General features: G+C 43.7%; 2 protein-coding genes across 3 annotated transcripts in view; one reads left to right on the forward strand and one right to left on the reverse strand.

Moving 5' to 3' along the window:
* Positions 1 to 7,004, reverse strand: part of LOC123763659 (WD repeat-containing protein 89) — a 28,633-nt gene extending 21,629 nt beyond the window's left edge. The window contains exon 1 of the mRNA XM_045750925.2: positions 6,867 to 7,004. The gene's annotated coding sequence lies outside the window, so the exon portion shown is untranslated. The remainder of the gene's footprint in view (positions 1 to 6,866) is intronic.
* LOC123763796 (solute carrier family 23 member 1) lies at positions 66 to 12,226 on the forward strand. 2 transcript variants are annotated; one of them, XM_069304329.1, is made up of 13 exons: positions 66 to 290; positions 2,917 to 3,036; positions 3,268 to 3,425; positions 4,100 to 4,302; positions 5,171 to 5,297; positions 5,903 to 6,026; positions 6,516 to 6,657; positions 6,947 to 7,060; positions 7,460 to 7,599; positions 7,887 to 8,126; positions 8,545 to 8,674; positions 10,261 to 10,366; positions 11,293 to 12,226. In XM_069304329.1, the coding sequence occupies exons 2-13, from the start codon at positions 2,923 to 2,925 to the stop codon at positions 11,606 to 11,608; spliced, it is 1,914 nt and encodes a 637-aa protein (XP_069160430.1). In that variant the 5' UTR covers positions 66 to 290; positions 2,917 to 2,922; the 3' UTR covers positions 11,609 to 12,226. The 2 variants fall into 2 exon arrangements, with proteins under 2 accessions (XP_069160430.1, XP_045607070.2); XM_045751114.2 differs by lacking the exon at positions 66 to 290 and adding an exon at positions 495 to 611.
* The last annotated feature ends 211 nt before the right edge of the window (positions 12,227 to 12,437 follow it).

The raw sequence follows: 12,437 nt of genomic DNA on the forward strand, positions 1-12,437 counted from the left end.
GCAACGGTGAAGCGTGAGTGTCTAGAGTGAAGGGAAGGAGTTACTAGTAGTGTGGTGGAGGGAAGGTGTGTTACTAGTAGTGTGTGGTGGAGGAAAGGTGAGTTCACCATTTGGTCACCATTTGGTCCGGGAGACATCTCCCGTCACGCAGGGTGCAGTTGCGCCTCCACAGATCTCCAGTATCATCTTTTGATACTGGTAATGGCTCAAAAGGGCCACCACTTACGGGCTATTCATGCCCGTGCCACCTCTTGGGTGGCTTAATCTTCATCAATCATCATCATCGAAAGGTGAGTTACTAGTAGTGTGTGGTGGAGGGAAGGAAAGTTACTAGCAGTGTGTGGTGGAGGAAAGGTGAGTTACTAGTTGTGGTGGAGGGAAGGATAGTAACTAGTAGTGGTGGAGGGAAGGATAGTTACTACTAGTGTGTGGTGGAGGGAGAGGAATAGGTGGATGGTGTTGTGGGTGGGTGTGGGAGGGAGCGCGGGGAGTCATGGAACAGGAGAGAGTGAGGCTTCTTGTCGCCACACAGCGCCTGGCCACCCTGAAAACAACACCACCGTCCTCTGGAAGCCAAACAGCCAGCAACAACACTCTTGGCCTTCCCCTTGGTAAATTATTATAATTTTTTACGTTATTACGCATATTTATCCCATTTAATGAGCTGAGAAGGATGCTAATCTTTTTACTTTTTCTGTCGCCTGTGGTGGGTTCCTGTCGTAGCCTCGCCCATGGAGAGCAATCACAGGCTAAACTTAGCATTTCTTCCAGTCCTGATAACAGTATACCAGTTTATTTGTTGTTGTTTGTCAAGAAACATATGAAACAGATGAGTTTGTGTGTCAGGACGAGAGAGGGACACAGTGTTATGGTCTCACAAGGGCGCTAATGTGGTTGTTGACGAATATCTGTACTTGTGCAGTACACCGCGGCCTTGTGTTCATGCACAGTGTTACCTGCTCAGTGCTCAAGCCTTCTGTGTCATACTGTATCACCTCCTCATTGGGAACGTTAGATCTGGCCAATCTAATCTTCCCAATTAAGTCCTTAATCCTTCACAATCAGATTTTCGAAAATCTGGCACCATAATTGGAAAACTGTCGAAGAAATGTGAGGAAATACTCAAACCCTGCATGAATTGTCAACAAATAGAATGTACTGAAAGAATGAGTTGTGGTAACCACCGCCTTACACAACTTTAAAACATTCGATTCGATTCAACAAAGAATTCGAACATAGAATAGTTAAATAATAACGCAACAGGACTAGTATGGGGGGGTACAAAAACCTTACTTACTTACGGGCTATTCATGCCCGTGCCACCCCTTGGGTGAATTAATCTTCAATCATCAAACAATCTTCACCGTAGGTCACTGTTGTGTAAGCACGAAAGGTAAGCAGTACCATCTGCTCAAGCCATGGACAAAATCCACCTTTATAAACACCATACATTTTACAATTAAGACCAAGATATATGAAAAAGTTTCGTCCTCCCTCCGTCCGTCAGTGTCAACATTGTCATGAAATATATTCCGTCCGTATGAACAGATTTACACCAAATGTGATCAATACAAGGATACCGGGAGATACACGTGATAAGGTCAAATGTGATCCCCTGGTAGCAGCTATGGGAACCTGAAGTTTGCCGCTAAGTACACGGTAGAAACACATGGTGAGGTAAGAGGTGCTCCGAGATACATGACCATCATATACCTCTTTGCAAAGTGTCCTCCAGTAAACTTTAATATAATTTTTTACGAAATACTGATGAGGTGTATGTGTGTGCTTGTATTTACTATTTGTGTCTGCAGAATCGAGCTATTAGCTCTTGGATCCCGTCTTTCTAATCAATCTATTTTTCCTCTATTATGTCTATTACATATATATCTCTTACCACACGCACGCGCACACACATCCCCAGGAAGCAGCCCGTAGAAGCTGTCTAACTGCCAGGTACCTATTTACAGTTAGGTGAACAGCGGCATTACGGGTTAAAGAAACTCTGCCCTTTTTGTTTCCGTCTCCGACGGGGATCGATCCCCGGACCCTAGGACTACGAATCCCGAGCGCTGTCCACTCAGCCGTGAGGCCCTCCAATGAGAGAGTGAGAGAGAGAGATAGAACAGAGACAGAGAGACAGAGCACAGGGGCGAGGGTGAAAATGATGATAGGCTTCATGCGTCTGCTTCACTTCAAGTAGTTCTCCCGACCACCTTTGTGTGATAATATTTAATAACAGAATTAATATTCTTAACACGAACGGGAGCTTTACTCAATGACACGACGCTTTTAACAAGAATGGTGGGTCATAACCCATTGGACCCGCGTTCGATTCCCTGACGAGAGAAGCTACTGTGCTACAACTTGCTACCCAAGGCTTGAGAACACTAATGCTTCTCAACTTGTATACTCTACACAAAATTTGGGGCCGTACTTTAGATAAAAGCACACACCGATTTCATTGTCTATTGTAAGGAAACAATTTCTGTCTTTGCTTTTGATATTGGTTAAATGATAAAATTACACATAAAATTTACAAAAAATTGTCATTGTAGAAGAGCAGAAAAGTGTGTGTAGTGTGTAGCAGAAAAGACAAAAGTATCAGGATGACAGGAAGGATCTGTCCCTCGCCCTGCCTCCGCGCGCGTCTCTGCCACAAATGTGACAACACACGGTGTGTTGTCAACAATAACACTCGCCTGTTATTCATATCTCATGGAATAATGAGCAGACGTGCGGTTGCTTGGGCTCGGATCTCATGCAAGGACAGAGGTGGGTATGACTGGCATCTCGGAATTCGAGAAAAGTTCCATAAAATATTCCGTTGTGGCACGACTATCATTTCCCAAAACACGAACCTTCGCATTAATGTCTTGTTTGTGGACGGTGTTTAAGAACTGGTTTTAACGTCCACAGATAGTGATGACAGGGAGTCGTCGGCCTGATGTCACCGAGGAGGAGGGCTTACCCTCGGAGCTGGTCTACACCTTGGAGGACAACCCTCCCTGGTATCTCTGTGTCTTCCTCGGAGCACAGGTCAGTGTCAGTGAGGTGACTAGTTGTCACTGTCACCTTGACAATGGTGACATTAATGATCACAACTGCCACCCCCATTCAGTGCCTGTGGACGATAACATAATCCATCTTCATCACCATTATTTCCCCAACCATTGATGGTACCCTTTGAAATATTTCTTGTTGAATAACAATTCCTTTTTAAAAGTGGCATGACATATTTAGCCTGATCATGATGTGATGTGTCTGCAGCATTTCTTCACCATGGTCAGCACCACCATTCCTATCCCCTTCGTGCTGGCGTCTCTGGTGTGCCTGGAGCCCTCGGACCCCGTCCGCAGCCATCTCGTCTCCACCATCGTCTTCGTCTCCGGTCTCATTACCCTCCTCCAGTCTACTGTAGGCGTCAGGTGGGTGGTGATCAAGTCAGATGGGTGGTGGTCGAGTCAGGTCGGTTGTAGTCAGGTGGGTGATGACCGAGGCAGGTGGGTGGTGGTCGAGTCAGGTGGGTGCAGGAGTATATGATGCACAATAAACTACGCTCACAGGAGTATGGGGGTGCACAATAAAATGACCGTTAGGAAACGATAATTAATTATAGTAGCAGTTAAGATAGGCTTTGCATTTTTTTACCTATATTACCAGTAGCCGTTAGATAGGCTGCGGGTCTATAGTAGTGTGTTGGGATGCTAGCCGTGAGAGCCTATAGGCAGGAGATTCTTTAAAGGTGCAGAAACTGTCACAACCCGACCATCACACACCCATGGCGAGAAGTGTTGTCTGGGTGTCGAGGGGCAGCAACGCCTGCACGCCTCACTAAGGTACCAAAATAGGTTAAGTATACGAGTGATCTGTTACCCTTCCCTTGCCACTTCTTCAACAAATACCGTGTTTTGTGGATTGAAGATCGCCGTAGGATCACAAAAAATATATTGTTTGTGGGTATTTTGAACACTATGCCTGTTAATCCAGAAAATATATAAGATGAAATATATTTGGTTTCAAACAATGAATAAATGCATCATTTTTTGTTTAGAGTGCATATACGTCCTTCCGGGAAAAATATTTTTGTTTCCTCTCCTAGGCTGCCAATTGTACAAGGCGGTAACTTCGCGTATCTCATCCCAACAATGGCGCTTTTGTCTGCCAACTTTGGGTCCTGCGAGGCCCAGTGGGCGGCCAACATTACAGCACAGGAGCAGCAGGAGGCATGGCAATCCAGGATGAGGGTCATCCAGGGTAATATTGCCGTCTCATCCCTTTTCCAGATCTTACTCGGCTTCACAGGTTCGTTCATCGAAGAGTTTCGCATTTTTTGCAGTTTACTAATCGAAGACGTCTTTTTTTTAGCGACTTTCTCTCGAGATGTTCACAATGCGTTTACCAGTTGTTTTTTGATGACTGGGTAAGCTTTTAAATTTTGCTTCAACAGCAGACATTAACACGCTGCCAAAGTGACACTAATTCTATTCTTCCAATAAACATCGATGTTCCTTAAGTAGCATATATACTTGGTCTTCTCATATTACTACTCTTCACATGACCCACAACGCTTCCCAACATGACAAAATCTTTTGCTGACATAACTTAATTTGTCTTTTAAAAATGTAACCTTGACGAAAAAGCTAAATACAAATTAAAAACGAAATACAAAAATGTACTCATGGCTATTAATCAGGTTTCATATTTAACAAAAAAAAGACCTGCTAAAATGATTTAGAAATAAATCAGCTATCCAGGATACCTTAAAATGATATCATCAATATCGATAGCATAAAAACAGATCTCAACAAAATTCAGTTGTCAGAGCACCAATTAATAAACTTGAGCCTTAGACAGCATACAACACAATATTAAACTTCCAAAGAGTTTATACATAATACTACACACACTCTCTCTCTCTCCAGAACTATACTGTAGAACTAACCCAGACCCAAGACTATATAGAGGGTTGAAACAGAACCATTGGTCACCCCCACAAGACCCAAGAATATAGAACTATAGCCACTATAGTCTTAGTCTATACCAAGACTATAACATCAGTCACCAGACAAGATCAAAGTCTGAGTATCTAGTAAAACGAGTTACGTTCTGACACGTGGTACTGGACTTGCTCTTTGTCAGAGACTTCTAACCATCTTCGTCTGCTCATTAGGTCTGATTGGCGTACTGCTCAAGTGGATCACTCCCCTGACGATCGTTCCCACTGTCTCTCTGGTGGGCCTCTCACTCTTCGACATAGCGGCCTCCCGCTCCTCGCTACACTGGGGGGTCTCTCTCTCGTAAGTCCCTTTTGCTTTATTTCAAGTTTATGCGTTTTAATTTTGAGATTGTGCCTTTGTTACATGCTTTTCTATTTTTGTCAGGTCTGTCCTTATATATCTGGGGTTTTCATCTTTTGCTCTTGGCATGAGTAAAGGGATTTTGGCATGCGTCTTCATTCTTAACATGTGTCTGCGGTCTTGACATGTTTCTCTGTACTTTCGATGCGTTTTTGTTCTTGCTATGCTTCTGTCCTTTTCATGCGTTTCTGTGTTTTCCATGTGTGCCTGTTTCTGATATATCCCATTGTGTAATGTCTTTCTTGCCTATACATTCATGCTCTTGACAATTGTCTCTGCTCTTAATACTTAGTAATACTAAGTGTAATTAGTTTAATACTAATACATCAAATATTTATATTATCGCACTAGGAGTTAGTATTTGGGTGTCAGAAATTTCCGACAGCATATCTTATTTACATATTATTAGTACGTCCTATTCCGAAATATCATTGACGATTAAAAATCACATTCTTGCCTCCACGAATTAAGTAATGAGGATGTGGCACCGACATAACAATGTATAGATGGTACATATTTACTTGACACACATCGATCACCTTCAGGACGACAGTGCTGATGATTCTCCTATCACAGTACATGAGGGACGTGAACCTGAGCCTGCCCACCGGCTACCGCAGCGGCCATGGTCTTACCTACACCAAGGTCCAGATTTTCAAGATGTTCTCGGTTCGTGCAAGTGATTTCAGTTCTGTACTGTGCTTGCAGCTAGGCTATAAAATTATATCTCACGCTTGAAACTAGGCTATACGATTATATACCATGCGTGAAACTAGGCTATACAATTATATATCATGCTTGAAACTAGGCTATGCAATTATATATCACGCTTAAAACTAGACTATACAATTATAAATCATGCTTGAAACTAGGCTACGCAGTTATATGTATCATGCTAGAAAGTAGGGGCGTATTATGTTTATATTCGTCAAACATGAATATCACGTCTTAAACAGGAACGAAATCAGCAAGCGACCATGATGAAAAGCAGTGGGCTAAGCTCGGGTCAGATCAAGCCCAGGAGAAGGGGGGTATAAATCACTTGCTTAGCCTCCCTGTCACCAAATACTTTCCTCCAAATTTGCGACTTTCATATCTAGTTTATCGGGCGCTACAAATGGAGGTCGGGGTTGCATCACAATGTCACTCAACACACAGGTCCTGTTGACATTGTTGGTGGCATGGCTGGTGTGTTGGGTGCTGACCATCACTGACGTGTTCCCTGAAGGATCTCCGGCACGCACCGACCTTACCTCCACCCTTCTTCAAGACACACCTTGGTTTAGAATACCTTACCCAGGTGAGTCAAGTGATAGTCCTCCACGATACTTGCTTCAGGCTACTTTACCCATGTAAGGACATGCCATAACTACAAACAATTGGGTGCAAATAATATACATGCCTGATGAAATGTACAGAAAGTAGAGAAAGAGGGGGGAGAAACTACTCTTCTAACCATCGGTTGTCTAACGTACTGACTTCCGACCTGGTTGTAAATATGAGCTTTACCTTAACTCTGTTCTTCCTGCTGTACATGCCCAATAATGTACTTTTACTCGGCTCTGTATCCTGGGACGCGGCTGGAGCAGGTCAGTGGGGGTGGCCGACGGCGACGGTGTCCGGGGTGCTGGGGATGATGTCAGCCGGGCTCGCCTCCATCATCGAGAGTATCGGAGACTACTACACCACCGCCAGGATCTGCGGTGAGTCTTAATGTCGCTATATATGAAATACAAATAAAAGTAAGTATAAAGAAAATGCCATCAAATATTAATCTAAATGCCTCAGTGCTGAGGATAGAGCCGATGTGCAGTAACCAACACAGTTTTTTCTACCAGTTTAATTCATTGTTGATAGGCTACACACACGAGAAGCTTGTTTAAGGTAGGCAGGTTTCACTTGAGGTAAATCCTAATAATAATGCTTTTGAATTTAGAAATTCTTCATTCTCTAACGATCGTTTATGTAACTTTGTGCTAATTCCTTTCATGTCTTCACTGTCCAATCGTCATTTGAAACGCTACTTTGGACACAACTTTCATACTCAACTATTTTTTGCAAGTCCTACATTACCAAAAATTCACTACAATTACCGTATTCAGGTGCGCGCGCTCCCCCTGTGCACGCCATCAACAGGGGCGTGGGGATAGAGGGCGTGGGCGTGGCTGTGGCAGGAGTCTTCGGTACCGGCAGTGGAACCAACTCCTACTCTGAAAACCTTGCTGTCATCACCGTCACCAGGGTTAGTGACCGTTATGATACTCTGCTCTATAACACTCTACCGTAGTCCTCTCCCGAGCACGGTCACATGGCTGGCCACGTTTTCTTATACCTGATGTCTCTGTCCACCTTGAAAAGATAACCGAGAACTAGGCTACTGTTGTGGGCTGTATCCAGTCGTTGGTTTGAAGAATCACGATATACCTAACAGGCTTTCTGTTCTCAACAAAGATAATTAAATCTTAAGCAATGTGTGTGGACTATAAACTATGTTTAGCAAAACATTTATCACGGGCTGATTCTCGGCAGGTGGGGAGTCGTAGAGTGGTCCAGATGAGCGCCGTGATCATGTTAGTGGCCGGGTCGGTGTGTAAGTTTGGGGCTCTCTTCGCCTCCATCCCCGAGCCAGTCGTCGCCAGCATCTTCTGGGTAATGTTCTCTCTCATTACCGCCGTCGGCCTCTCCACTCTACAGTTCGTCAATATGAACAGCAGCAGGAACCTCTTCGTAGTGGGATTCTCTCTGTTATGCAGTCTCTCCGTCTCCAAGGTGACACGTTATTATAAGAAGAAACATATTGGTATAGTCTCATAACAATAAGACTAAATAAATATTTACAAATTTATTGTTTCGTTGTATTAAATTTTTTGGTTTGAGATTCTAAGTATATACTTTTGAAATTGCTGTCAACGCCTCGAGATTTGGGCGTTGTTGGTGACTGATACTGTGATATAAATTGACGTGTGATGTGAGTTTTGTTGCATATGTTGAGGTGTTACCGTATGTTGTGCTCGCATATATGATGGGGAATCGTGCATAAATGATTTTCAGAAACTACATATGATTTACTGCCACATCAGACCAATAAAAAAATTGTCTGCTCGAGAACTACAATTTTATAGGCTTCTGGTTCTTTAATATTTTGCCCTTTATTTTCTTTTAATTTTGATAATATAACCCTCTCCAGTACGTGAAGGCCAACCCTGAGAGCATCGCGACGGGGCTGCCTGTGCTGGACCAGTCGCTGCAGGTGATGCTGCAAACCACCATCTTTCTAGGCTGCTTCTTAGGCTGCTTCCTCGACAACACTATTCCCGGTAGGTGGCGTTATCAGAGAGGAGCCCGGATGGAGGGCAGTCTCATGACCAAGCCACACACATCAGAAAATGGAGAAACGATTAAGTTTCGGTCCGTCCTGGACTATTATCAAGTTGTGGACGGACCGAAACGTTGTCGTTACTTCATTTTCTGACGTGTGGTTTGGTCATCATATCTTCAGCCACGTTATTGTGATTCATCGTCTGCGGAGGGAAGCGTCCAGGAGGGCGGAGAGGGCAGAGAAGGCTTCACTGGTGGCGTAGAAGGGAGAGTGAGAGAATGGGTAGGGAGGGGAAATGAGAGAAAAGAAGAATTAGAGGGAGGGCGAATGGAAGTTAATGAAAGAGAATGGGAAAATGGGAGAAAGAGAGGTAAAATTGGAGGGAAGAAAAGAGATAGGACGGTGGCATAGCATCACACTACTTTGTATAGTGATTTTTGTAATCTTACAAGGTGAATAGCGGCGGTCCCTTTCATCCCCTTGAAGGGAAACCGGCCTCTCATGCATCCCCTTCAAGTTTTTATGAAATATGAAACCGAAAGTCCGTAGAGTTTAATATTAATTTAAATATTAATGTAATCAGATAATGACATTCAGAAAAAATGTCCAGATGACAGAGTTGCGTCCTGGGCACAACCATCAGATTACTCCGATGTTGACAGTGTGTAGTGAAAATAGTTACACTGATAGAGGGATATGGGAAGAGTATGTACTTACCTAGTTGTGCTTGCGGGGATCGAGCATCGGCTCTTTGATCCCGCCTCTCAACTGTCACTACTGGTGTACAGGTTCCTGAGCTTATCGGGTTCTATCATATCTGCATTTGAAACTGTTTATGGAGTCAGCCTCCTCCACATCACTTCCTAATGTATTCAATTAAGTACTCTGACACTTTTTCTAATATCTGTCACTCATTTGGACACGCAGTTTCCACCTATGTACCCTTGTGCGAGTACCACCCGTGTTAAATAATCCGTCCTTATCTTCCCCGTCAATTATCCCGAGAATTTGTATGTGTTAAGCATCATGTCCCCCTATAACTCTTCTGTGCTCCAGCGACGCGAGATGCAATTCACGCAGCCTTTCCTCGTAGCTCATGCCTCTTAGTTCTGTGACTAGGCTAGTGGCATACCTTTGAACTTTCACAAGTGAGTCTGACACAAAGCAAAACTGGAGAAAGTTCAAATGTGTGAGTGGAGAAGGGAAGAGCGTGTGTTGGAGGGAGATGGATATAGTGGGAAGATGTTTACAGTGGAGACTGTGTTGGGAAAATGCATAAAGCGAAATGGGGAAGAAGTGTGATGGGGTGACAAGAAGCGTGGATGTTGGAAGAGATGGTGTGTGTGTGTCTAACCTAACTTAGCCATCGATAAAATCATCAGGACAAATGGGGAGGGGGGACCTTTGACAAACCGCCGGCTTCCGATCTTGGTCGAGGCCACTATAGTGAGATGGTGGCCCTCAGTTAAATTCAGGTAGAAAATAAACACTAATTACATTGTAGTTTTGCAAGTGATTACCTCCAAGGTACCTCGACCTCCCTGAGAACTGGTTGCCGAAATTAACTTGTTTGTGGGTGGACAGGGACGGCGGAGGAGCGGGGCCTGGTGGGGTGGCAGGCGCAGCTGGACGCCGGCCGGGGAGACTCCTCCAGTTACCACCTCCCCTTCGTCATGCCTGCCCTCAGGAGGTAGGTCCCCCGACCACCAAAATACAAGTCATTCTGAAAGTATTTTAGCTTCTATTAAATAGGTTCTCCTAACAAATTTCAGGAGCTTATTTTCAGCCTACTAACGTAGGCGTATATTATATATATATATATATATATATATATATATATATATATATATATATATATATATATATATATATATATATATATATATATATATATATATATATATATATATATATACATACATAATGTCATATCTAATTGCCAGAACGTACTACTTGGCCTAGTATGCAAGGCTTTATGTGCCTAACAGGCACATCGATTTTCGTTGTTTTCAAATATTTCTTTTCAAATTGGTTTGAATTAATATAATAATATTTTATTAAGACCATGAATTGCCGAACTATTTATATTAAGTTAGGTTTGATCAAATTTCAACGTTAGCTTACTCAAGAAAATGAAATGTAAAGTCAGTTATATACCAATAACCACCGCAGTAAGAGGAAGCAATAACTGTTGGGTCGAGCCTCACCCATGGTAATGCTTTCCTTGGCAGGCGAGACTAAGCTCTCCGCCCCTAGACAAACACACAACTTGCCAGGGAGGGCCAGAGTCACGCGGAGGGTTATATAGTCTCATATTATTGTCTCAAGAATGGTATGTCTGCCCCTCATGCTTTCACTCAATTTTTACTTGGTGATCTTCACGAATTAGTGTGTGTACAAGAATTAATGCAAAATGTGCTTAATAATTTGATTAATATGTCAAAATTTTCCACCTTTGGTTCATTGTTTCTGTAATAATACTTTGCACTGGATTTAGGCTATTTGTAGTGTAGGCCATTTTATTAATTACCTCTGGGCTCTTTGCAATTAGTTTACCAATTGTGGCGCCCAACACAAGTTGCATAACATACAGCGATGTATTTTCTTTGTTCTCAGGATAAAATGGCTGAGATATCTACCCTGCAGCCCCACCTTTAGGGGCTTCAGACGAACGAAACGCAAAGCTGAACACGCCGCCACCACCACGGCCTCGCCTACAGCTGTACTCTCCACCACACCTGCCACCAAATTTACACGTAAAGCTGTATCTGCCACGACGCCCGATCGTGAAGCTGTGTTCTCAACCGAGCCCAACGTCGTACACGGCGCCAAGCCGACGCTTGAAGCCGCGTACATAGCAGCGTCAAGTGATGCAGAGACGTTGCTTCATGAGGCTAATGTGGCGCCAGGAATCCCGTTGTTACAGCGCTAGTGATCCCCCGGTTGGTATGGCCCCTGTTAACTCCCCGTTGTTAAGGCGCCAGTAATAATGTTGTTACGGCTCCATTAACCTCTGTTGTTATGGCGCCTGTGAAATGTCCGCCAGTCACTCAGTCAATATTCGAAGCTGTGTGGCCAGTTTCGTTAATGCCTGAAGCTGTACCCATCACCCCCACACCTGAAGCTGTTCCCAAGACCCCCTACACCTGAAGCTGTACCCAAGAACCCCACACATGAAGCTGTACCAACCCACACACACATTGTCAGTTTTGCCGACGACCGGGTCAGCTTGGGAGTGCTTCTTCAGTATACCTGCTGCACACATAGATCACCACAGCTCTAAGCTTCGGTCTGTATGGCTTAAAAATCTTACAAAAAGGCGAAGGATCTATTGGCCGCAGGACTAACGAGGCCGAGCACCCTCACCTACACACCCCTCCTCACACCGTGATGTCACATGGACAACTGATTACCCCGAGGCGGAGTCAAATGAGTGTCCGCTGAGGCATGACGTCATATGTCTGCTCCTATTGGTCATACTAGGTCACGTGATCTGAAAACTATCGTCGATATATATGAATTAAAATTGATAAATATGATGGCAGAGTTCTACCAGGTTTCATTTTCATTAAATAAAATTGTATGTTAAAAATGCAGATACAACTTAATTTCATCGTTATTACATAATTTTAGTTATTGTAACATAATTAAAGCATTTTCTGCCCATCTCAAGCTGTACCCAACACCCCCCACACCTGAAGCTGTACCCAACACCCCCACACCTGAAGCTGTACCCAACACCCCCACACCTGAAGCTGTAC

Source organism: Procambarus clarkii, chromosome 52, assembly GCF_040958095.1.
Source record: "Procambarus clarkii isolate CNS0578487 chromosome 52, FALCON_Pclarkii_2.0, whole genome shotgun sequence".
NCBI classification, from domain to species: Eukaryota; Metazoa; Arthropoda; class Malacostraca; order Decapoda; family Cambaridae; genus Procambarus; species Procambarus clarkii.